Genomic DNA, 26,621 nt, shown 5'->3' with positions numbered 1-26,621 from the left:
CGGGCGCCCGGGCGGGTGCCAGAACCCCAGGCCGTGGCAAACAAACACCACCCCAAATGAGAAGCATCCTGTGCCTGTGCCGCTGACGATGACTATGAAAGGAAGCAGCCGGCCATGAGCTTCATCCCGCTCCAGCCGGGGAGGAAGGAGATGAGGAGGCAAGGGCGGGGGGGGGGGGGGGGGAGCGGGCTGGGAAAGAAAAGAAAACCCTGACTTCATTTTCCAGCCCCCAGCTTCCAGGTACCTTCCAGGCGAGGATGCGATCACTTCCTGTGCTTCAAAGTGGCGACGCGCGCCGGCCCTCGCCCAGCTGCCCCGTGGGGCCGGATCCCACCGTGGAGGAAGAGTGAAGTCATTTTTCTCCAGCAGAAATTACCTTCTTTCCCCATAGCTTGGCTGTGCCAGCTCGCCTCTGAGCCCCAAGGATGGCTACAAATCCTTGGGGTGGTTTCTTGGCAGCGGTTTCTCGCTCTGGAGCAATGTGGTCCAGTGCAGCCCGGTTTGGGGTGTTTGCAGGCACTGGGAGCATGGCTGGGCATGGAGTGGAGGCTTCCCAAAGCTGTAAAACTGTTGAGAATGGCATTTTGATGTAGAAATGGGGACAGGGAGTAGAGAGTTGGCTCGCTTTGTGGCCAAAGATGCTGCTGTGGAGCTGGAGTGGGTTCCGGACTGCAAACCGCAGGGTGATGGATGGTCACTCCCATCCATAAACACCCCAGGGGTGCTTGTCACTAGTGTGGCCAGCAGGGCCAGAGAAGGGATTGTGCCCCTGTGCTCAGCACTGCTGAGCCCACAACTTCAGTCAGTACTCAAGTTTTGAGCCCCTCACTCCAAAAAGAACATTGAGGCTCTGGTGTGGATCCAGAGAAGGGCAGGGAAGTTGGTGAGGGTCTGGAGAACAGAGCTAGGCAGGAGCAGCTGAGGGAGCTGGGAGTGCTCAGGTCAGAGAAAAGGAGGCTGAGGGGAGACCTTCTGGCTCTCTACAGCTCCCTGAATGGAGGTTGGAGTCAGGTGGGGGTCAGTCTCTTTTCCCAAGGAACAAGAGATAGGATGGGAGGAAATTACCTCAAGTTACATCAAGGAAGGTTTAGGTTGGACTTTAGAAGAAAATTCTTCACTGAAGGGGCTCTAAACCACTGGCATAGGCTGCTTAGGTCACAGTCCCTGGAGGTGTTTAAAAGCTGCAGAGATGTAGTGCTGAGGGCCATGGTTTACCACCAGGTTTGGTACAGTTAGAGAATAGTTGGAATTGGTCTTTTCCAACCAAACTGATTCTGTGATGGTGCAGCTCCATCAGGAGAGCAGAGCTTGAAGAGCTGCTGGCTCCTTGCCAAGCTTTTACCACCCCCATTAGTGATTCATGCTCCATTTGATGCTAAATCCACCTTCTCCCAGCTTCACTAGGCTTTGGCTCTTTAGGTTTGCTCAGCTCAAAGATGGTTAAGGCAAAACACAGGTCACAAAATCCAGCATGGGATTAGTTAGGGTTAGGGCATGGAATGAGCTGCTCCAGCCTTGCATGTGGAAGCTCAACTGTCTCAGCCCTCCCAGGACAAATCCTGCACCTCCAGGGCACTGGGAGAACCTTTGCATTTTTAACATCAGCTCCTTTCCCTGCCCCCATCCTCATCCAGCCGTGCTGGGACCAGGAAACCATCCACCAGTGTTTTATTTCATGCTGGTGGCTCAGGTGGGATGTGGGACTGGAAATGGATGAGGCTGGAATATTTGGGGGATGATTTCACTGCCGTTATGGCTCAGGCTGGGACTGTTACCATGCAGCCCCTTCTGGTTTTTATGACTTAATCTCTCCAAAACTTGAGGCCTGATGGTTTTGGACTGGTGGAGGGAGGAGCAAGAGGCTCTTAGCAGGTCGTTATGGCAGAACTATGGAGAAGGCATTTGACAGGTAGATGGAAATGCTGACAGCTCCATCGTGACAGCCTTCCCAGGAGTTCAGGGGAGGCACCATCAAGATCCTGCCTGGGATTTGTGGGCTGGTGGCATCTGCTCCACATTCTCTGGGCATGTGGGGTGGTGGATGCCACCCAGGGTTCGCTGCCCCATGAACTGGGACTGCTTCTGTGGTGACACATGTGGGTGCCAGCAGCCCCTGTCAGGGTGGCACATGGAGTCTGTGTCCGTGTGCATCCCTCTGTGTGTGCATCCCTGCAAGCATCCCAGGCCATCCCTGTGCGAACCTCTGTGCATCCCTGTGTGTGTGCATCTCTCTGTGCATCCCTGTGTGTCTGCATCCCTGTGTGTCTGCATCCCTGTGTGCACATCTGCACATCCAGATGGGCACATGCATATGGATCCATGTCTCCATGTGTACATCTCTGTGCATGTATATGTGTGAATGCATCTTCATGTGCATGCACATGTGTGTGTGTCCACATGTGTGTATCCATGTGTGTGTATCCATGCTTGCTTCCATGCTTGTATTCATGAGCATCTATCCATGTGTTTGGATCCATATGTATGCATCCATGTGTGTATATCCATGTGTGTATCCATCTGCATATCCATATGTGCATCCCTGTGTGCATCCACAAGTGTTTCCATGAGATGTTCCAAGTGTATGTATCCAAGTACGTATCCACATGTTTATTCGTGTGCACGTGTGGCTTCTGCTGGAGGTTCTCCACCCAGGTTTCTGGAGGTTCTGGGTTTGATGGCACCACAGGGGCAGGATGGCATCACCCAGATGCCAGCAGCCTGTGCCAGTGGCCCCTCACATCTCCAGGCTCATCACTCCTGAGGCCAAAGCTGCAGCAGGGACCCGCTGGGATCTGGGACAGTTGGAGCCACCCTGGCTGGGAGCAGAGCAGAGGGGACACTCCCACCACACACCACAGCCACACAGCCTCACTGAAGTCACCCTGGTGGGGATGTCAAGAGGGAATCAGAGCTTCTCAATCCATGTATTTTGGGAGCTCACCACAACAGATCCCTGTGGTGGGGACATCGGTGGGAACGGGAAGATGCTGGGGGTGCTGCTTCCCCACCCCATGGCACCAGGCAGCTGCTGCAGGGCTGCTGATGGGATTTATTTTGTTTTCCCCTCTTCCATCAGAATAAAAACCATCATGAAAATTTATCAAAACCAAACCTGTTGTTGGGAAACGGCTCCAAAAACATTTCCTGACTCGAGAAAAAGAGCTTTGGAAAAATAAAAATGAAGTTTCCAGGTTTAGGGGTTTTTTATTATTATTTTTAGGTGGGAAGTGAAGTGTTTTGAGATGTGAGTGGAGAGGTTACCCAAAGGGAAAGGGCTGAGATGCAGGGAAAGGTTTCAAAGGTTCCCAGCACAACCTCTCCTGACCAAGCAGAGGAAAAGCTCTCAAACCTTCCCCAAGTTTCTGTTTTGCAGCCCAGTTTGGGAAAGGAAATGGTTGGAAATCTCCATGCTCCTCGCAGGACAGGAAGGGCCACGCTTCCTCCATGGCCATGCCCGGAGAGGGCAGAGGAGCGCAGGGTGGGGATGGATGTTCTCCCAGCTCTGCCCCAGAGCAGTTTCCCAGCGGCATTCCCTGGATGCGGGGGGGAGGGGGGGGGGGGGGGGGGGGACAGCTGCCTGCAGAGAGCTGGGGCCACAGTGTTGTAAATATTAGAGGGTTTGTGAAAGAAAAGCAAAAGAGGCCAGCGAGGAGCCTTGGTGTGCCCTGGCAAGGCTGCACAGCCTGCAAATCATTCCTTCTGGGGTTCTCTTGCTCTGAGGTTCAGCTTCTCCAACATCAGTAGAGCTCTGGTCATGGTTCCCCAGCTCCTGGCATCACCCCCATCAGCTCTCACATTCCTCCTCCTGCCTTGGGACCAACACTGGCAGCCCCACAGTACCGAACCTGGTCATCCAGCACCATGTCTGGCTCTCCTCTGAACGTAGGAAGGCAGCTTTGGTCCTCAGTGCATGAGTCATGGGAGAGTCTGGAGACTTCTTCACCCCCAGTGGCTCTCAGGAACCTGACAGCCATCAGAGCTGCTTTGTGCCCCTCTTTGGAGCTGAACCAGCAATGCTGGGATGCACTCAGAAGCCTAAGGGTCATGGAAGAGTTGGAAGTGCTCTCCAGAGGCCATCTAACCCTACCCCAGTTCAACCAACACAACCAATACCATGAGACCTAATCCATCACAGCCAACACAACATAACCTGACAAAACCAACATGAAACAGTCTGATCCAATCCAGCCCAGCACAAGCCAGACCAACCCACGTTAGCCAACCCCACCCAAAATAACCTCACCAAGCCGAAGGCAACCCAGTCCAACCAGAGGAAATCCAACCCAAGGGAAGGCAATCCAACCAACCCATCCAAACCAACCTAACCCATCCTAACCAGCCTCACCCCTCCTGACCAACCTAACCCATCCTAACCAGCCTCACCCCTCCTGACTGACCTAACCCATCCTAACCAGCCTCACCCCTCCTGACCGACCTAACCCATCCTAACCAGCCTCACCCCTCCTGACCGATCTAACCCATCCTAACCAGCCTCACCCCTCCTGACCGATCTAACCCATCCTAACCAGCCTCACCCCTCCTGACCAAACTAACCCATCCTAACCAGCCTCACCCCTCCTGACCAAACTAACCCATCCTAACCAGCCTCACCCCTCCTGACTGACCTAACCCATCCTAACCAGCCTCACCCCTCCTGACCGATCTAACCCATCCTAACCAGCCTCACCCCTCCTGACCGATCTAACCCATCCTAACCAGCCTCACCCCTCCTGACCAAACTAACCCATCCTAACCAGCCTCACCCCTCCTGACCAACTTTACTCAACACAACCCAGCCAACCTCCCCCAGCCTAACCCAACACAACCCAACCAATCCACCTAGCTCGACTCAACCCAACACAACCAACCTAACTCAACTTCCCCATCACCTCCCTCACAGTTGAGCTCAGCCCTTCTGGGACATCTCAGGGGTCTCAATAGAAATCTCTCCCTGCTCCTGCTCTCAGCAGCCCCGGAGTGGGGTGGGGAGGGGGGTTGATCCCAGCAGGGAGCTGAATCACATCCCCCCAGCAGCGAAGGAGCGTCAGAGGCTGTCTGAGGCTCGTCAGGAGAGTCAGGCCAGGCCGCGCGGGGCCGTTTCTGGGAAGCCATCCAGCCATCCATTGGAGAGAGAGGAGTCTGCCTAAAAATGACTCTCCTGGCTCCTCTCCACGCTCCAACCATCCCATATGGAAGAAATGTACATTTTCCATCAATTGTTTGTATTTTTCAGTTAAAGAAAGAAGGGGGAGGGAGGGGAGAGAAGCCTAAAAAAACCCAGAGGAAGAGAAAGCAAGTGGGCTATAGATACACCAGAGTGTCGGTGACAGCAGATAGGCCCCATGGTGGAGAGGGAGAAACTCTGGCTGCACTCCAAGAGCCTCAAACGTATGGTATGAAACAATAAATTTTCAGGGTGTTTTGACATATTTGGTGGTCGCTGCCTTGCGCTTAATGAGCCTCAGCCTACATTAGAGGGGAGCAGCGTGGCTTGGGCTGCTTGGCAGCCACTGCTGGGCTGGGAATCCGTGACCAGCGAGGCTGGAGGTAGGCATTGAGGTGGTCCTGCTGTGTGTGCCCCAAGGGCATGTGGTAGGAGGACTTGGTGCTAGGGACCAGGCTGGCATGCTCGGAGGAAGGGATGCTGAGAGCACTGTGGTACCTCGGCGGCTGCAGGGACAAGCAGTGATGCCAGCTCGCAGGAAGCAGCATCAGGAGGTAGAGTTGGGTTGAGTTTGGTGGAAGAGGACATGTAATGCAGTGGTAATGTCTCAGGGCAGCATCCCTCCCCACCTCAGAGCCTGGACAACCTGTGCTAACATCCCCAGGCTGAACCTCAGCCAGGCTGCAGGAAGACCACCATCCAGGGAGATGTCTTGAGAGGATGGAAGAAGCAGAACCCTCCACGTCTCCTGCCTCTGTGCCAGGCTGGCCAGCTTTCCCCCTGCCCCTCCTCGTCTGACAGGGCTCGATCAGAAAGATGGACATGAAAGGGGAGCTTGGCTCTGGTTTCTCTCTCATTCAGAACATTCAAAAACTATTAACTGCGGTGGGGGTAAGCCAGCAGCTGGTTTTAATCTCGTGCTCTTCCAATTGTGTTGGGCTTGGGGTGGGGGTTTTTTTTTGCCTTTTTTTTTTTTTTTTTTTTGCTCTCACTGCTATTTGTGAGCACTTTAAGTGACATGGTTACATGTATTTGATTAAAAAGCTGTAATTCAGTGAGTGCCTTTGCTTGTAGCCTACCAAACAGCTTAAAGACACAGCAGTTATTTACGGTGGTCTCCTGCTCCTCCAGCTCTGCTCAAAGAGATGATAAGGAAATCGTGGAAGGGGAAGTGGGGGTGGATAGCAGCAGAGAGGGGACACACAACCCCTCCCAGCTTTCCCAGCATGAGGAGCACAACTGGATGCTTTCCTCCGCTATAAAACTCAGCCTGCTGGCACCAACCAGGTCCATCTTGTGGGTATTGAAAAGGGCTTTTGCCTTTGGGACCATCTGATGGTCCTTTGAAATAGCCTCAAGCTGCTCCAGGGGAGGTTTAGGTTGCATATTAGATTTTCTTTCCTACAAGAGTGGTCAGGGATTGGAACAGGCTGCCCAGGGAGGCAGTGGAGTCACCATCCCTGGAGGCGTTCAAAAACCAAATAGATGTGGCACTTTGGGACATGGTCTAGTGGTCATGGAGGTGTTGGGCAGAAGGTTGGATCTGAATAGCTTGGAGGTCTCTTCTAACCTGAATGATTCTATAATTCTAAGAATTAGGTCTCAGCCCTGGCAGAGAGGGGATGGTGAAGAAGGAAGACCTGGGATTGTACAAACTGGTCCCCATCTCACCCACAGCAAGATGCTGCAGGACCTGGCTAGGTTTGGGAGATATTCCCTGCCCATGACCCCCCCTGCCCTTACAGGGATGTTGCCAGCTCTGAGGAGCCCACCCCAAGACAGCAGCTCCTTTTCCTAAGGAGGAAAAAGCCTTTATGAGATCCCAGCAAGGAGCCACGGCCCCATCCAGTGAGAGCCCTGGATTGTCTCCCATTAACCCCAGCATCTCCTGCAGCATGGCTCATTGGCTCAGCTTCTTCAAAAATTATGCCCTTCACCCCAAAAAAGCAGATATGAAGCTGCAGAGGAGGTGAAGAGAGAGATGGAGGCTGCTCTGCACCCCTCAGGAACCACAACACATCTCCCTACCTTGCCAGCTGCATGGAGCTGTGACACAGCAGTGGGGCATGGCCTCTGTGCCCCATCCCACCTTATCCTATCCCATTCCCAGGCTGGCTGCATTCTTCTGCATGTCCCTGGGCAGTTGTGTGCATGTGCACGTGTGTGTGTGTGTGTGCACATGTGTGTGTGTGACACTGACCCTGCCATGGAAAGCAGCTCCACCCAACTCAGCTTCACCTCTTCCACCCAGACTTGCTTAAATATAATTGGATTGGGACCTTCAAGCTCATCCAGTTCCAAGACCCTGCCATGGGCAGGGACACCTCTCACCAGCCCAGGTTGCTCAAGGCCTTATCCAGCCTGGCACTGAACACCTCCAGGCAGGAGGCAGCCACAACCTCCCTGGGCAACCTGTGCCAGTGTCTCACCACCCTCACTGGAAAGAATTTCTTCCTCATCTCCAGTCTCAATCTGCCCTCTCCCAGCTCAAAGACATTTCCTCTCATCCTGGCACTCCCAGCCCTTGTCACAAGTCCCTCCCCAGCTCTCCTAGAGCCTCCTCAGGTGCTGGAAGGTTGCTCTAAGGCCTCCCTGGAGCCTTCTCTTCTCCAGGCTGAACAGACCCAGCTCTCTCAGCCTGTCCCCACAGGGGAGGTTCTCTAGCCCCTGATCATCTTTGTGGCCTCCTCTGGACCCTCTCCAGCAGCTCTATATCCCTCTCCTGCTGGGGGCACCAGAACTGGACACTGCAGATGGGGTCTCAGCAGAGCAGAGCAGAGGGGCAGAATCCCCTCCCTGTACTGCTGCTCTCCCTGCTCTGGATGCAGCTCAGCACACAGCTGCCTGCTGGGCTGCCAGTGACCATTGCTGGCTCCTGGGCAGTTTGTCACCAAGGCCCTCTCCTCAAGACCATTCTCAAGACTGCTCAATAACCCAACAATTCTTGCACCTCACCTGCCCCAAAGCCCTCGATGTGCAGTCCTGGACACATGGACACCCCCAGCATCACCCAGAACCCCTCTGAAGCACCCCAGTCCTCCCTTCCATCCCTGCCTGGGGTGGCAGTGGGGGCAGGATCTGCCAGGGCTTTTCCTCGCTGGCTGCTGCCGGGGGATCACCTGCAGTTCAGCTGATTTATGAACGGAGAATTTTTCGAGCTCCGTTTCCCTTCCATTGTTGTTTCAGTTGCTGCACTCGCTTCCGGCCGCCTCTGAATGCCTCCTGCCACGCTGCGAGCGGTGAGAAAGGCGGCGAGTAAACACTCACACTCGGCCCGGCAGCTGGGGGGCAAGAGCCGTCTCCCTTCCCCAAAATCAGGGCAGGGCATGAGGCTGCCCACCGGCCGGTGGATGTCGAGCTCAGAGCGAGCGGAGCCCCAGAGCAGATCCCTCCTTTCCTGTAGCTGGGATTTGGGATGGGCAAGCAGCATCTCAGCTCCCCCCACCCCACCCCCTCCCCCGCCCCAGCAGCACAGCCCCTGGGTGGCGGCAGTCCCATGAGGATGCTGCTCTCCCACGCCTTGGTGGGTGGTTTTACTGAAGGGACCCAAAAAAGTTGTGCTGAAGGGAGGTTTACCTCCCCATGGAGGGCAGAGTCCCCGCAGGCTTGTGCTTTGCTCCGCTGTAGCTGGGCTGAGGTCATTGTACTCAGCTTCATCCTCGTTCTGGGGCTGGGTCATGCTGCCCGGATCCATCCTGGTTCTGGGGCTGAGCACCAGTGCTCATCTCCATCCCCGTTCTCAGGCTGAGCAATGGTACCTGGCTCCACCCCAGTTCTTGGGCTGAGCACTGGGACCCAGCTCCATCCCTGTTTCTATGCTGGGGTGACGCTCAGGTGGACGCAGGCTATCCTCCAACCGCCGTCCCCCACCTTGGCACAGAGAGGCTGCTCTGGAGGGACCCTGAATCTGTTTACGGCAAACCCCTCAAAGTAAAAGAAGAAGCAACCAAAGGAAAGAGAACAAACCTCAGCTGCAATCTCAGCTCAACCCCGCATCCACATCCCCACCACAGCCACCTGCCAGCCCATTCCCGGACCACCCGGGAACCCCGAACCCGCCGCAGACCCCCCAGGCTGACCCCCCAGCTGCCCATCCCTGCCTGCACCCATTGTCCTACCCTTTATTCCCTGCACCCCTCAGCCCTCCAGCCCCCCATCCCCACCTCCCCGGGGCCAGGAGGGGGGAAAACAGGAAGCTGTCCCCAGCACGCGGCTGCGGAAATGAGACAAGCAGGCTGGAGTGGCGCGGACGGCAGGAGGAAGCAGACGGGATATTTGGATCCAATCCTGAATTCTTGGGCTTATCTCTGCGCCACAGAGACCCAGGAGTCCTTACAAAACAGAGCCCAGCTGGAGCCAGGCCCATGGCTGGGGACATGGCCTCATCCCACTGCTGCCGCTGCCGCTGGTACTGCGCTCGCCGCTGGGATGCTGGGGCCAGCCCACTGGGGTGGGCGGTGGCTGCATCCCCATGGGTGGCTGCAGAAAGGACCTTGGAAACATAGAATTATTTGGGTTGACCTCTGAGATCACCTAGTCCAACCATCAAGCCAACACCACCATGGCCATCAAACCATGTCCCCAGGTGCCAGGGCCACTCCTCCAGGGATGAGGACTCCACCACCTCCCTGGGCAGCCTGTGCCAATCCCTGACCACTCTTGCAGCAAAGAAATTTTTCCAAACAGTTAGGAGTAGAATCATAGATTATTGAGCCCAACCATTCTCTAAGTCTACCAAGGCTGATGCTGAACCCTGTCCCTCTGCATCACATCTCTGTGGTTTTGAAACACCTCCAAGGATGGGGATTCAGCCACCTCCCAGGGGAGCCTGTTCCATTGTTTGATAAGGGGATGGAAAGGCCTGGGTGCTCCCCATGTTGCACATCCCATCCTTCATCAGGGATCTGGGGACTGAGGAACTCCCCAGCACCACTAAATCTTGGGAAAATGTCCTGTTGGTTTATGACCCCCAAGGCATGAGTCCCTCTTTCTCCACAGGGTACAATTCAGTGTCCTGTCCATGTTCTGCACTGGGGCATCTTCAGGTGGGGGTGTGATGGGGACACCTTCCCCTCCCATTCTGCTCCTTCCTGCACTGGCTGTAGAGCTGGGATGCAAGAAAGGTGGTGGAAGCTGCATGCCTGGAGACATGCCTGCATGCCAGGTCAAACTTGATGGGGCCTGAGCAACCTGATCTAGTTGGAGATGCTGGAAGAAGAGAGATTTAGACTGGAAATTAGGAAGAAATTCATTAGAGGGAGGGTGGTGAGACACTGGAACAGATTGCCCAGGGAGGTCATGGATGCTTCATCCCTGGAGATGTTCAAGGCCAGGCTGGATGAGGCCTTGAGACACCTGGGCTGGTGGGAGGTGTCCCTGCCCATGGCAGGGGTTTGGAACTGGATGATCTTCAAGGTTTCTTCCAACCCAAACCATTCTGTGAATCCATGTCCCTGATCCCTGCAGGGGAGTTGGACAATATGATCTTTGAGGGTCCCTTCCAACGATGCATTCTAGGATTCCATGTACCAGTTCCCTGCCCATGCTCCCTTCCTTGCCCATGAAGGGTTACAGCCAACCCATCTTGCTCCATCTCCTCCTTACAGCTGCTGCTGCTGCTGCTCTCCCCTTTGTTGGGTTTTAATTCTTCCTGGTAACAATGCCCTGTCACTTCGTATTCAGCACAGGGAACTCAGCTGGGGAATAGAGAACGGCTCAGAGCTGGGAGTGCCCGACCCAAAGGCAAAGGATTCTGCAGAGCTTCCTAAGAGCAAGCAGAGGAACAGGGTAGGGATGGTGGCATCATCTCATGGGAGTTGAGGTTACCACCAGAGCCCAGGGATTGACAGTTGGGCTTCGGTAGAGTCAGCCCCTCATTTGTTAAGTGGTTGTGAAAATGAAGCAGGAGGCCTGGAGCAGGCACAGGGATACCCTGAGGGCAGTGCTGGGAGCAGCTTGAGGTAGGACAGCAGCTTGATGGAGCCCACATGCAGCCAAGGGCACCCAGTGTGGTGGTAAGAAGGTGGCACCTCTGGAGTTGGAGAGTGCCGGTGGTGTGGGTGATGCCCACTGCCAGGACCTTCTCTGTGGAAGGCTGCTGCAGCCAGCAGAGCTGAGTTTGGTGGCTGAGATGGGGGAGGCCAGGGTGTGACAGGTCACCCTGGCACAGGCTGAGACTCCTCCTCTGCAGGGAGGAGGACAAAGGATGGAAGCGGCTGCCCCATTGCAACACATCCCCGGCGAGCACAATGGAAATGCCATCCCCTGTCTTGTGAAACAAGAACCTCGTATGATCTCGCTGGGTGCTGGGGACACTGAACGCTGGAGACGCTCTAAACACTGGGCATGCCCTGAACACTGGGGACGCTCTGAACACTGGGGACGCCCTGAACGCTGGGGATGCTCTGAACACTGGGGACACTCTGAACGCTGGGGACGCTCTGAACGCTGGGTACTCTCTGAACACTGGGGATGCACTGAACGCTGGGGATGCTCTGAACGCTGGGGATGCTCTGAACACTGGGTACTCTCTGAACACTGGGGATGCTCTGAACGCTGGGGATGCTCTGAACATTGGGGATGCTCTGAAGGCTGGGGACGCTCTAAACACTGGGGATGCTCTGATCGCTGGGGATGCTCTGAACGCTGGGGATGCTCTGAACGCTGGGGATGCTCTGAACAGTGGGGATGCTCTAAACACTGGGGATGCTCTGAACACTGGGGACGCTCTAAACGCTGGGGATGCTCTGAACGCTGGGGATGCTCTGAACACTGGGGACGCTCTGAACACTGGGGACGCCCTGAACACTGGGGACGCTCTGAACACTGGGGACGCTCTGAACGCTGGGTACTCTCTGAACACTGGGGACGTTCTGAACACTGGGGATGCTCTGAACACTGGGGACGCTCTAAACGCTGGGGATGCTCTGAACGCTGGAGATGCTCTGAACACGGGACGCTCTGAACACTGGGGATGCTCTAAACACTGGGGATGCTCTGAACACTGGGCATGCTCTGAACACTGGGCATGCTCTGAATGCTGCGGATGCTCAGAACGCTGGGGACGCTGAGCGCTAGGGACGCTCTGAATGCTGGGGATGCTCTAAACACTGGGGATGCTCTGAACACTGGGGATGCTCTAAATGCTGGGGACGTTGAGCACTAGGGATACTCTGAACACTGGGGATGCTCTGAACACTGGGGATGCTCTGAACGCTGGAGATGCTCTAAACACTGGGGATGCTCTGAACGCTGGGGATGCTCAGAACACTGGGGATGCTCTAAACACTGGGGATGCACTGAACACTGGGGATGCTCTAAACACTGGTGATGCTCTGAACACTGGGGATGCTCGAAACACTGGGGATGCTCTGAACACTGGCGATGCTCTGAATGCTGGAGATGTTCTAAATGCTGGGGACGTTGAGCACTAGGGATACTCTGAACACTGGGGATGCTCTGAACGCTGGAGATGCTCTAAACACTGGGGATGCTGTGAACGCTGGGGATGCTCTGAACACTGGGGATGCTCTAAACACCGGGGATGCACTGAACACTGGGGACGCTCGAAACGCTGGGATGCTGTGAACGCTGGGGATGCTCTGATCGCTGGGGATGCTCTGAACACTGGGCATGCTCTGAACACTGGGGACGCTCGAAACGCTGGGATGCTGTGAACGCTGGGGATGCTCTGATCGCTGGGGATGCTCTGAACGCTGGGGATGCTCTAAATGCTGGGAACGTTGAGCACTAGGGATGCTCTGAACGCTGGAGATGCTCTAAACACTGGTGATGCTCTGAACACTGGTGATGCTCTGAACACTGGGGACGCTCTGAACACTGGGGACGCTCTGAACACTGGGGACGCTCTGAACACTGGCCATGCTCTGAACACTGGGGATGCTCTGAATGCTGGGGATGCTCTAAATGCTGGGGACGTTGAGCACTAGGGATGCTCTGAATGCTGGGGATGCTCTGAACGCTGGGGATGTTCTGACCACTGGGGATGCTCTGAACGCTGGGGATGCTCTGAATGCTGGGGATGTTCTAAATGCTGGGGACGTTGAGCACTAGGGATACTCTGAACACTGGGGATGCTCTGAACACTGGAGATGCTCTAAACACTGGGGATGCTCTAAACACTGGGGATGCACTGAACACTGGGGATGCACTGAACACTGGGGACGCACTGAACACTGGGGACGCTTGAAACGCTGGGATGCTCTGAACGCTGGGGATGCTCTAAATGCTGGGGACGTTGAGCACTAGGGATGCTCTGAATGCTGGGGATGCTCTGAACACTGGGCATGCTCTGAACACTGGGGACGCTCTGAACACTGGGGACGCTCTAAACACTGGGGATGCTCTGAACACTGGGGACACTCTGAACACTGGGGACGCTCTAAACACTGGGGATGCTCTGAACACTGGGCATGCTCTGAATGCTGCGGATGCTCTGAACGCTGGGGACGCTGAGCACTAGGGATGCCCTGAACGCTGGAGATGCTCTTAACACTGGGCATGCTCTGAACACTGGGCATGCTCTGAATGCTGCGGATGCTCTGAACGCTGGGGACGCTGAGCACTAGGGATGCCCTGAACGCTGGAGATGCTCTTAACACTGGGCATGCTCTGAACACTGCGGATGCTCTAAATGCTGGGGACGTTGAGTGCTAGGGACGCTCTGAACGCTGGGGATGCTCTGAAAGCTGGGGACGCTGAGCACTAAGGATGCCCTGAACGCTGGGGATGCTCTAAATGCTGGGGACGCTCTGAACACTGGGGATGCCCTGAACGCTGGGGATGCTCTGAACGCTGGGGATGCACTGAACGCTGGGGATGCTCTGAACGCTGGGGATGCTCTGAACGCTGGGGATGCTCTGAACACTGGGCATGCTCTGAACGCTGTGGATGCTCTGAACACTGGGCATGCTCTGAATACTGGGCATGTTCTGAATGCTGAGGATGCTCTAAACGCTAGGGACGCTGAGCGCTAGGGACGCTCTGAACGCTGGAGATGCTCTGAACACTGGGGATGCTCTGAACGCTGGGGATGCACTGAACGCTGGGGATGCTCTGAACGCTGGGGATGCTCTGAACACTGGGCATGCTCTGAACGCTGGGGATGCACTGAACGCTTGCGACGCTCTGAACGCTGGAGATGCTCTAAATGCTGGGGACACTTAGAATGCTGGGGATGCCCTGAACGCTGGGGATGCTCTGAACGCTGGGGATGCTCTAAATGCTGGGGACGCTGAGCACTAGCGATGTTCTGAACGCTGGAGTTACTCTCAATGCTGGGGATGCTCTGAACGCTGGGGACACTGAGCACTAGGGATGCTCTGAACACTGGGGATGCTCTGAACGCTGGGGATGCTCTGAAAGCTGGGGACGCTCTGAACGCTGGTGATGCTCTGAACACTGGGGATGCTCTGAACGCTGGGGACGCTCTGAACACTGGGGATGCTCTGAAAGCTGGGGACGCTCTGAACGCTGGGCATGCTCTGAATGCTGGGGACACTCCTGAACGCTGGGGACACTCTGAACGCTGGGGACCCTCTGAACACTGGGGATGCTCTGGAAGCTGGGGAGACTCTTGTAGGTCTGAGTGTGATGCTCCCCAGGCTTCTTTCTCCACTCGTGGGGAAGAACAGGGATGTTGGGGACTCCCCCAGTGTACCGCTGCCTTGGTGCCACCACCATCACTTGTAGACTTACTGGCAGGAGAAAGATCACAGAATCAGTAAGGTTGCAAAGCCCTCTAAGATCATCAAGCCCAACCTTCTACCCATCACCTCCATGACCATGACCCGAAGTGCCACATCTACTCACTGATGCCACACAACCCACCCCAGAGAGAAAATACCTGCTGGCACCCTTCAACCCCACCAAAACACCACTCCATGGAGGCACTCACAGCCCTGTCAGGCTTACCCCTCCCACCCCTGCTCCAGGACTCCTAACGAAACCTGGTTCTCCTTTTATGTTCTTTGACCCCAGATTTAATTAGCCCCCCAGTTTCCTGCCTCTATGAGAAATCACTTCCTCTAGCAGGTGGCTGAGATACCACCAGGGCTGTTGTTGTTTTCTTCAGAGGCTCGGGGTAGGGGGGGTGGTAAGTTGGGGGGTGGGGCAGAGTTTGTTGTTTATTTTTATATTTACAAGGCACAGCTTTTTCCTGGTGCCGGGCACCGGAAGAGGGGCAGGATGTGACCTTCATCCATCTCCTCCTCTCTCACACAATGTGGCTTTGAGCACCATAGGCCATCACCAACATTGTGTCGTGTCCCCTCACCAAGCTGCCGCTGGGGATGAACACCTCCCACCTAGCCCCACTGGCACCCGGCCCCTGCTGGCACCCCCCACATGCACAGAGCGGGGAAAAGGGAAAAAGAAAAAGAAATAATACCCAGGTTGCTGATTTCCTCTCTGGGAAACAAGCAGGAGCAGAGCATGGGAAGGAGGGAGAGGGGTCCCCTCATGTCCCTTGGGAGCTTCCTCTTCTGTAGGGGGTGGCCAGGGCATGTTGCCCCCTCCTTTGTCCATGTTGCCCCCTGCTTTGCTCGGGGAGGAGGGGGGTGGGGAAATGATCTCTTTTCTCTTTGTTCATGGAGCAAATGAGCTCTTGTCTCCCACGTGTGGGGCAAATGAGACCTTTTCCTACATGGACAGAGCAAACGAGAACTTTGATGGCATCACTGCCCCAGGTTAAGAAGAATTTGCTGCAGTATTTTACAAAGGCAAAGGGGCTGTCTTCCAAGAGCATCTTCCCTGCATGGGCCAGGGCTTGACAATCCTTTTGGGGAAGAAATTATGCCTCATGTGCAACCTAAACCTCACTTGGTATAATTTGAGGCCATTTCCTCTCATCCTATCACTTCTCCATTGCGAGAAGAGACTAACCCCGATCTGGCTCCAGCCTCCTCTCAGGGAGCTGTACAGAGCCAGAAGCTCTCTCCTCAGCCTCCTTTTCTCCAGGCTGAACATCCCCAGAGCTCCCTCAGCTGCTCCTCCCCAGCCCTGTTCTCCAGACCCTTCCCCAGCTTCCTTGCCCTTCTCTGGACCTGCTCCAGCACCCCAATGTCCTTCTTGGAATGAGTGGCCCAGAACTGAGTCCCAGATTTGAATTGTGGCCTCACCAGTGCTGAGTCCAGAGGAACAATCCCTGCCCTGCTCCTGCTGGCCACAACATTGCTGATCCAGGCCACCTGGGCACACCCTGGGCATCCCCAGGTTCTTTTCTGCTGGGCAGTTTCCAGCCACTTTGCCCCAAGCCTGGAGCCTTTGGGGGCTTGTTGTGACCCAATGACAGGGCCCAGCACTTGGCCTGGCAACTCACCCAATTTATTCATTTATTCTTTCATTCACCAGCACCTCTTCATCTCAGAAACACACACAGGAGCAGGTGCAGCCCCACTGGGGTACAGCACCCAGAGCACCCCCGCCCAAGGACCTTTATGGGTGCCCAGCTGGGTGCAGGGGAGTTGTGCTGCAGTGGGGCAGGCTCCTGCCTGGGCTGCCTGGCACAGTTGGTGATCGTTAAGTTTGGCACCGTCCTCTCATGTTGGGCTCAATAGGGGAGGGAGAGAGAAAAAGGAAAACTGGGCTGAGGGCAATTTAATAAAGTTCAGCATTACGAGCTGGGGAAAAGCTGTGGAACACACAAGTGGTGAGGCAGGATTAATCTTCCCTTTAGTCTTGGGAATTATGTTTTCATTAATTCTAATTTTCCCAGATGTTTCCGTCCTTATACCCTGGCTCTTCAAAGCCTCTGTGGCTGCGGATTCGAATGAAGCCATGAGAACATTTTAAAGAGAAAGATTCAAAGCTTCAATTGCTTCCTTTTTTTTTTTTTTCTTTTTTTTTCTCTCTTCTTTTTTTTTTCTTCCCCTCTCTTTCTACCCCCCCCCCTCCCCCTCAGCTGGGCTGTTGGGGAGTGCATGCCTGTGGGGTCCCCTGCACATGGTGTGTTACACAATGTGCTAACAACATGGAGAAGGCCACTTGGACCGCGTGATGCCACCGTGACGTCTGTTTGTCTTTGTCCCCCCGCCTCCCCTGCTCCTCTCCTCTCCCCGGTAGGACCCGGTTGTGAGGGGTTTGGGAAGGAGGCATTGGAAGGGAAGCAGGGGTTGGCCACCTTCCCACCGCCTGACAACCAGCGCCGGAGCTCCTGGGGTCAGAGTCGGACCAGGAGCGTTTAAAATGCGCTCGGCGCTCGCTGCCGGCTCGCTCGGGCAGCAGAAGGACAGGTTTGTGTGGCACCTACGGAACAGCTGGAGCAGGAGCCAGGAGAAGCTCCGTGGGGTAGCCCAGACTGACAGCAGGATTTGTAAGGAACAGGGAATTTCGGCATGCTCCAGGCTGGAAAGGGCGGTGAAGAGAGGAGCGGTGGTGTGGCTGGGAGGTGCTGTCGGCAATTCTCTCCTGACCACGCAGCGTCTGACCTGGGCATCTGCTCGATTCCCTGCGTAGGGGAGTCCGGAGCTCCCGCTCCATTCTGCCCAGCAGCAGACCCTCAGCACCCATCCCTGGGTACCAGCACCTTGCTACAAGGCTGGAGCAGCCAGCCATCCTACGGGGACTAAGCTGGAGTTCCTATTCCTTTTTGCCCAGCAGGTCCACAGCACCCATCCCTGGGTGCCAGCACGTCACCACAGGCTGGGGGCACCCAACCACCCCATAGGTATGAAGTTAGAGCTCCTGCACCTTCCTGCCTAGCAGCAGGTCCCCAGCACCCATCCATGGGTGCCAGAGCACTGCCACAAGGCTGGAGCACCCAGCCACACTACGGGGACTAAGTTGGAGTTCCTAGTCCTTCTCGCCCAGCAGGTCCGCAGCACCCTTCTGTGGATACCAGCACACCCACCAGGGATGAAGCTGAAGCTCCTGCACCCGTCCCTGGGTGCCAGCACATCACCACAGGCTGGGAGCCCCCAGCTACCCCAGTGCCACCACAACATTCCCAAACCTTCTCTGGCCAGCCCCAGCCCTGCAGAGCTGCAGGATCCAGCCGCTGCCACCCGGGCTGGGCTGAGCATCCCCTGGTCTGACGCAGGAGGGTCAGACAAAGAGGATCAGAACAATCCTCCTGCTCTCTAGCACCCAGGATTCAGATCCATGGACTTATATGGCCTGCAAAAAAAAAAAAAAAGGCAGTGGGAGCATGCCCAGCGTCTGGAAATCCAGAGCAGACTAGATCCCTTCATTAGTAATTTCTTGTACATGACTTTCTAGACCAGAGGGATTTGTTAAATTTGCAGGAGTGTTTGCTCCCGGTGCCACGGACTGGCTCCTGCCAGCGAACGTTGGCTGGGCTCTGGCAGATCCTGTTGCCTTATATGACCCTCGCTTAATTCAGCTTTTTCTTTGTATCCAGAGCCCTCAGCAGGGAACTCCTCGAGCAGTCTCAGTGTGGATCATGCTAAAATGGTTCCCCAGTCCCCCTCCCTGCCATAAAACCACTGCCCACACAGTGAAAGGGGGCTGTGGGGGGTGCAATTCAGTGCTCCCCTCCCCACCCTAGCCCTTGCCAGATGCTTCCTCAAGCCCAGCTCCATCAGTGCCCAAAGAAAACTGTGCCTGGAAAATGTTACTGGAGGGCCGGGACCTTCCTCACCAGGAGGACCATGGCATCCCCCTGGCACACCTTGCACCCTGGGGTTAATTATTTGCTCCCTTCAGGGGTGCTCCAGGGCTAGGGGGAACTTTTACCTTCCCAACGACCTCTCAAACTTCGACCTTTTTTTATGGGTGCCATAAAGGTTATTTGTTAATCTGCACCCCAGCAGGTTTTACCCCCCCTGCAGTGGGGTCCTTGGTCCAGGGAGCATTTGGGCATCACTGCTCTTTGCACTTCATCTGGTTTGGGAACAGGGAGGCTAAATGGGATAGCCTCTGTCCCAAGGGAAGGGGATGGGGGTACCCAGCAGCTTGGCAAAGGGGGAGGTGGGTCCTCATCTCTGTGTGTGCCTGTGTGCCAGCCCCACAGGCTGGGGGTGTGAGGGGCTGTGGGTCCCTCTGTTGGCTTCTGCCCCTCTGGGGTCCCAAATCCCTGAATGCTGCCAAAGAAAAGCTATCCAGGTGGAAAAAGAGCACATGGTCAAGGACATCCCACTGAGCCTGCCCTCATTACCACCCTCTGACTGAGACAAGGAAAGGAGCCTTGGCACTTCCCAGGGCATCCCTGTCCCCAAGCACCCAGCCCAGTGTGGCTTCCCTGCATGCCCCAAGGCAGCATCTGCTGACCCACTGAGGTCACACCAATCTCCCAGTGCCCCCAGACCTTGCCACAGGTGATGGCTGCATCCAGGAAGGCTTTTAAACCTCAAACCTCCCAAGATGACGCTTGTCCTCTCCATCAGATCTGGCAGTGCTGGGGTGACAAGGGATTGGAAGGCATCTCTGGAGATCATCCAGTCTAAGCCCAAGCCAAGGCAGGGTCACCTAGAGAAGGTCACATAGCAACATGGCCAAGCAGGTTTGGAATGTCTCCAGAGAGGGAGGCTCCACCACCTCTCTGGGCAGCCTGCTCCAGGGCTGCATCACCTTCAAACTAAAGGAGTTCTTCCTTGTGTTTAATTGGAACTACCTATGTTCAATGATGCACCAGGAGGCTGTGGCTCCTCCAGCATCTTCCTCCTCCTCTTCCACAACCTTGCCACCTTGGAAGCACTCTACTGGTTGAGTCCTGCTCAAAAGCTTTTTCTTTTAGTGTCTTATTTAATCTCACCTTTGAATGTTCCAGGTTGAAGTGGGAAGGGGAGGGCTGAGCTGATGTGGGGCAGCAAGAGGGGAATGAGTGTGTAGAAGAGGGCACCTTGGTGCCTGGCACCCCAAGGTGAGCTCTGCCCCTGCTCACATCCATCTCCCTTCATTAGCCAAGACCAAAACTCTTCCCCCAGCTCTTCAAAAGCAGCCCAGCTCCTCCATTTCAGGAGCAACACCTGCCCTGAGTATCACCCTGGGGTTTTATCTCACCTGCCCCCTTTGAGTAAACCCTCAAAGAGATTTCCCTGCTCCAGGATGTCCCCTTGGAAATCCATTTGGGGTTCATTGGGAGCGATCCTGGGCCTGAAATCATCTTTCTCTGTCTTTACACCAGCAAAATGTGGTGGAAGGCTTTGCCTGTGTTCCCTCATCCCATGTCCTCTCATCCCTGGTTGAAGTGAGAGCCAGCAGCAGCCATGGGAGCTGGGCTGGACTGTGCCCGCAATGCAGGCATGGGGAAGAGCAATGGCAGCATCTGCCCACTGGTTCCATGCCATCTCAGGGGACACCGGGGAGAACCATACAGCACTCTGGGGACCACAGCCCCACATTTCCTTAGCCAAGGGCTCCTGACAGGAGCATTTGCTGCTGTTAGAATTACCAGTGATGGAGCAGAGACATAAAATGATAGAATCACAGAATGGTTTTGGGCAGAAGAGACCTTTAAGGTCACAGAGTCCAACCCCTACCCCAGCACTGCCAGGGCACCACCAAACCATGGCCCTCAGCACCACATCTCCACAGCCTTGAATCCCCTCCAGGACTGGAGACTCCACCACTGCCCCAGGCAGCCTGTTCCAGAGCTTAACAATCCTTCTGGGGAAGAAATTGCTCCTCATGTCCAACCTAAACCTCCCCTGGGGCAACTTGAGGCCATTTCCTCCTGTCTTGTTGCTTGTTCCATGGCAGAAGAGGCCAACCCCCACCTGGCTCCAGCCTCCTTCCAAGGAGCTGTACTGAGCCAGAAGGTCTCCCCTCAGCCTCCTTCTCTCCAGGCTGAACACCCCCAGCTCCTTCAGCTGCTCCTCACCAAACTTCTCCAGACCGTTCCCCAGCTCCACATTATGGATGGACAAATCCTCCCAATCCCACTCTGCCAGCCCCCTCAAACCTCCCCCACCACCACTGCCCACAGCAGGAACTCAACACAGCCTCCTCCTTGCCCCTTCCACGGCACTGCCTCACAGCATCTCTCTTCCACACATTTGCCCTCAGCTCCAGCATCTTGGGGTTGCAGAGTGGCTGGGGAGGCTTTGGCAGAGGAGCCCTGACAGAGCTTACTCAACAATTGTTTCCCATTCTGCGCCCTCGCCTGCCTCATCCTCCAGCAACAATGACGAAGAGCGGTGCGGAGCCAGCGCCCGCGGCAGGGGTGTTGAGATCAGGGACAGCACAAAAATATCTTCTCTCTGGAACAAATATTTACCAACCCTTCTGCCTTTTGTTCTTGTGGTTCTCATATATTTTAACTTTTTTCTTCTTTTTTTTTTATTTTTTAGTGTTTTTCTTCTTTTTTACTTCTTTCTCCTCCAGACGTTCACTGGCAAAAATGTCACATGAAGGAGTGACCCAGAAACTTCAGGGTAGCTGCTTGGGCTGCTCTGGGGTTTTGTTTTTTCTCACTTTTTTGGTTGTTAATGAACTTCCAACTGAAACCTGCAATAAAAAAATATATATAAATCATCTTTCTGGCCCAGATTTTAGAGTTTTATAATGCTCTGCAGAAAAAACCCCAACCTTCCTGAACGAAACAAGCATCATCCTGCTGCAGTGTGGGGTTGGTGGTGGTGCTGGAGCTGTCCCCAGGTGGGATATGGCAGAGCCAAATTGGGAGTTGAGGGAAGTTTGAGCTCCAAGAATCACTCCAGGTGGTCATAGAATCATGGAAACAAGGAATGCACTGGGTGGGAAGGGATCTTTCAAGGCCATCCCTGCAGTTCAGCAGGGACATCCCTAACCAGATCAGGTTGCTCACAGCCCCAACAAGCCTGATCTTGACTGCCTCCAGGGATGAGGCCTCCAGCACCTCCCTCGGTGGTGGAAGTGCCAGCTGCTAGGTGGGGGTGGGGAGTGGGGGTGGTCATGGTACTTTCATCCCTGGCCTGCTCCTTGCAGCTTGTCCTTCTTCCTCCTCTTGCCCCACAGCATTTTCTTCTTGTGTCCCTTCAAAAGCACACCCCCCTGATGTCCACTTTGGTAGTGGCCAGAGGAGCTGGTGGGTCATTCATGGGCGTTATGTTTAAAGAAAGGAGGGGGAGAAACCTCCTCTTCTGGCACATAAACTTTTATCTTTGGTTAAGAATTAACTGTGGCCATAAAAGCCTCGATGCAGGAGTGAGCAGAGCTCACCCTGTGAGTGCTGCCAGGCTGCTGCCCCCTGCCCAGCCACCTCGCTGGCCACCAGCCCCTGATGGCCACACACCCTCCTGCCCGCCCCTGCCACCTCCTGCCACTCTCCCTGGGGCTCTTCCAGGGTGCCCTGCTCCTCTTCTTCGCCCTCTTCGTCACCTATGAGGAGCCCTCAGCGCCGGTGGAGGATGCCAGCCTGGTGGCCAAGCAGCTCTACAGCACCTACCACCTCTTCCAGGACATCCAGGTGATGCTGGTGGTGGGGCTGGGGCTCCTGCTGACCTTCCTGCCACGCTATGGGCTCAGTGTCCTCACCCACAACTTCCTTCTGCTCAACTTCTGCATGCAGTGGGCACTGGTGGTGCAGGGCTTGCTCCACCACCTCCACCACGGCCAGATCCACCTGGACCTGCACAGCCTCCTCCTGGCTGAGTTTGCTGCCGTGACAGTGCTCATCTCCGTGGGGGCTGTCCTGGGCAGGACCAGCCTCTGCCAGCTCCTCCTTGTGGCTGCCTGGGAGGTCCCCATCTACCTCGCCAGTGAGTGGCTCGTTGTCACCCATCTAGGGGTCCTGGACGTGGGGGGCACCATCACCATCCACGTCTTCTCCTGCTACTTCGGCCTGGGATTGTCCAAGGCTCTGTTCGGGGCGGGGCGGCGCCCGCTGCACCCCAAGGAGACCCCAACCCCCCGCTCCGAGCTCTCGTCCCTGCTGGGGACTCTCATCCTCTGGGTGTTCTGGCCCAGCTTCGTGGCTGTCCTCTGCCGGCCAGGAGATGCCCAGCACCGTGCCATCCTCAACACCATCCTGGCCATGAGTGCGAGCGCTGTGACCACGGTGGTGGCCTCCAGCCTGCTGGAGGAGGGCAAGCTCAGGCCTGGCCACCTGCAGAACGGCAGCCTGGCCGCGGGGGTGGCCATTGGTGCTGTGGCCGACATGGCCGTGCCACCCGTGGCTGCCCTGGCCCTGGGCAGCCTCTCGGCCACGGTCTGTGTGCTGGGCTTCAACTTCCTCAGCCCTCTCCTGACGAGGAAGCTCATACTGCAGGACCACTGTGGCATCCACAACCTCCACGGCTTGCCTGGCATCCTTGGCGCCGTGGCCAGCGCCGTGGTCGTCCTGGTGACGCCCAAGGACACCTCCAGCTCCCCCTTCTCTCAGGTGTCTCCTGCCGGGGTCAATGCCAGCGAGGGGGCAGTGGGGCAGTGGGGAGAGCGTGGGGCAGGCAGGCAGGCGCTGTGCCAGGCAGCAGGGCTGGCAGTGGCTGTTGGTGGCTCGCTGCTTGCCGGGCTGCTGACAGGTGCCATGCTCCGGCTGCCCTGCCTGGCACAGCCACCTGAGCAGCACTGCTTTGAGGACTCACTGAATTTTAGCATCCAGGGTCAGGCTGAGAGCCTGGAGCCAGGTGGCACCATGGAGGAAGGAGCCCTGGCTCTGAAGGAGAGAACTTAGGCACCAGGGAGGGCAGGGTGAATGGCTCAGGGGTTGGCTCCTTCTGCTCCCAGCACTGGCAGGGAGCAGAGGGCAGGAGATGGTGGCTGTGCCCACACACAGAATCACCCAGAGTATCAGAATCGCCTGGCTGGAAGAGATCATCAAGCCCAGCCATGACCCAACAGCTCCCTGCACACAGCTCTTAGACCTCTCTACCTCACCTCTGGCTCCAGCTGCTGAGGATGCTGGCAGGGCTGAGGCAGCACCATGGCATGGATCCTTCCTCCAGCCTCCAGCCCTGTGGCTACAACCCCTCTCTTCTGCCCTGGCCAGTCCCAGGATCCCTCCATCCCCAGCAACATCCGGAGAAACAAACCCAGGACAGCTTATTACCTGTGGCTGACTCAGATGGCCCAACACAGGGCACCAGCACCAGCTGCTTCACCTTTGGAGGGTGGTATCACCCACAAGTGCCCATCCTGATCTCCAGAGGGTGGCATCACCCACAGGTGTCCATCCCATGCCCTGGCTCCATCTCCTGCTCAGGACGGGCAGTGTACAGCTCGCTGCCAACTCCAGCCACAGCACTGAGCCAGAGCCTTGGCCTCCACTGCCTGGAGAATGGAAGGGCAGCGATGCGGTGAGGTGGGCTGGGCTGAGCTGGCCCCAGCAAGGGATTTGAGGAGGGTTTGCTAACCTGTGCTGGATAATCTGCTCTCCAGGATAGCTTCTAAAGGGAGGGAACAGCTTTTTCACGACCAGTGCAGCACACAGCAGTGAGGACACAGCTTGAGCGTGGCGAGAAGCCTGGCAGAGAGCTGGGATGGAGGAAGAGCCCACACCCCACAGCACCCTCATCCCACCCTGAAGCTGGGCAAGCCGTGCCAGCATCCCAGAATGCTGAGGGCCCCCAAGGAAGAGCAGCAACCCCATCCCATCCAATCCCACCCTGGGCAGCCAGCCGCTTCCACCCCGTGGAGGACAAAGCCTGCGGTCTGCAGCTGGCATGTGGTGAAGCTGCGAGCCCAGGGCCGCATCCTGCCCGGGGAGCCAGGGCAGTGATTCACAGCCCCCCCAGCACCCGTGAGTCACTGCTGCCCCGATGCCAGCAATGCTCAAGGGAGGTCGAGCAACCAAAATCCTACCAAGTACTGGGAGTGGGGGCCTCTGGGTGCACGGTTGGGGGTCCCCAACGCTGAGCTGGGGCTGGATCCCCAGCGCCCAGCGTGGCCCCAGGCAGAGCAAGGCTGGGGAATTCACCCTCCACTAATCACAAACAGGCTCGGGGGGGAGGGGGGCCGGAGGGGGGGCAGGGTGTGTTTGTTAATTGTTAGAATAAAATATTGCAGAGTTCTTACAAAGGAATCCTGCCCCACAGCCATGCAGCCCCCCGCAGCACCCCAGTGGGTCCCCAGGTGCTGCAGGATGAGCAGCAGGGCTGGGGCACGTGGCACTGGGAGGCAGCCTGGCCCCCAGCAGCAGGACCAGGGGACACAGTGGTGGGAAGCAACCTCGTCCCCACCAGCCCCCAGTTGATCTCTGGTGGCCCCCCAGCTACTTGGCATGGATGTGCCCCATGCCAAGGCACTGCTTGGACCCACGGCATGGAGCAGGAGCAGACTCTGGCCAGGTCCCAATCACTGCCAGCTCCTGCTGGGCATCCAGAGCCACGGAAGTCAGCAGCCACCCAGGGAGCTGCAGCACCATCAGGCCTGGATGGGCAGCATCCCAGCTCTGCTGATTCCCCCTGTGCCAAGGCCTGGCAGCTCCAACACTCAGCTCTGGAGTCAGCTCTGGAGTCAGGGAGGAGGGTGAAGAGGGCTGGGGGCACTGGGAGCTGCAGGCACCACCTCGGGAAGCAGCCATGGAGAGGAATCATGCACAGCCAGGTCCCAGCCACACAGACATGCACACCCCTCTGCATGCCAGAATCACATCCACACACCCGTGCACATGCATGCACACACACAAATTACATGCACAGATCCATGCACACATACAAGCTCATGGGCACACCCCCCTCTGCATGCCAAAATCACATCTACACACCCATGCACATGCATGCAAGCACACACTCCCCATGCACGCACGCACACACTCCCCATGCACATGCATGCACACACACCCCCCATGCACATGCATGCACACACACATCCTATGCACACACACCCCCACGCACATGCATGCACACACACATCCCATGCACACACACATCCCATGCACATGCATGCACACACACATCCCATGCACACACACTCCCCATGCACACACCCCCACGCACATGCATGCACACACACATCCCATGCACACACACATCCCATGCACATGCATGCACACACACATCCCATGCACACACACTCCCCATGCACACACCCCCACGCACATGCATGCACACACACATCCCATGCACACACACATCCCATGCACATGCATGCACACACACATCCCATGCACACACACTCCCCATGCACACACCCCCACGCACATGCATGCACACACACATCCTATGCACACACACCCCCACGCACATGCACGCACACACACATCCCATGCACACACACACACATCACATGCACACACACTCCCCATGCACACACACTCCCATGCACATGCACGCACACACACATCCTATGCACACACACCCCCATGCACATGCACGCACACACACATCCCATGCACGCACACACACATCCCATGCACGCACACACACATCCCATGCACGCACACTCCCCATGCACACACCCCCACGCACATGCATGCACACACACATCCTATGCACACACACATCCCATGCACACACACATCACATGCACACACACATCACATGCACACACACTCCACATGCACACACACTCCACATGCACACACACTCCCCATGCACACACACCCCCATGCACATGCACG

At 56.2% G+C, this 26,621-nt stretch overlaps 1 protein-coding gene across 1 annotated transcript; it reads left to right on the top strand.

The window, feature by feature from the left end:
* Positions 1 to 257: 257 nt before the first annotated feature.
* On the top strand, positions 258 to 23,735 carry LOC128975115 (ammonium transporter Rh type A-like). The gene is made up of 5 exons (XM_054391908.1): positions 258 to 346; positions 8,351 to 8,403; positions 11,492 to 12,011; positions 22,319 to 23,427; positions 23,497 to 23,735. The coding sequence occupies exons 1-5, from the start codon at positions 258 to 260 to the stop codon at positions 23,733 to 23,735; spliced, it is 2,010 nt and encodes a 669-aa protein (XP_054247883.1).
* Positions 23,736 to 26,621: the final 2,886 nt, after the last annotated feature.

This window comes from Indicator indicator, chromosome 24 (genome assembly GCF_027791375.1).
Source record: "Indicator indicator isolate 239-I01 chromosome 24, UM_Iind_1.1, whole genome shotgun sequence".
Classification (NCBI taxonomy): Eukaryota; Metazoa; Chordata; class Aves; order Piciformes; family Indicatoridae; genus Indicator; species Indicator indicator.
This window is presented reverse-complemented; position numbering and strand designations above follow the sequence as displayed.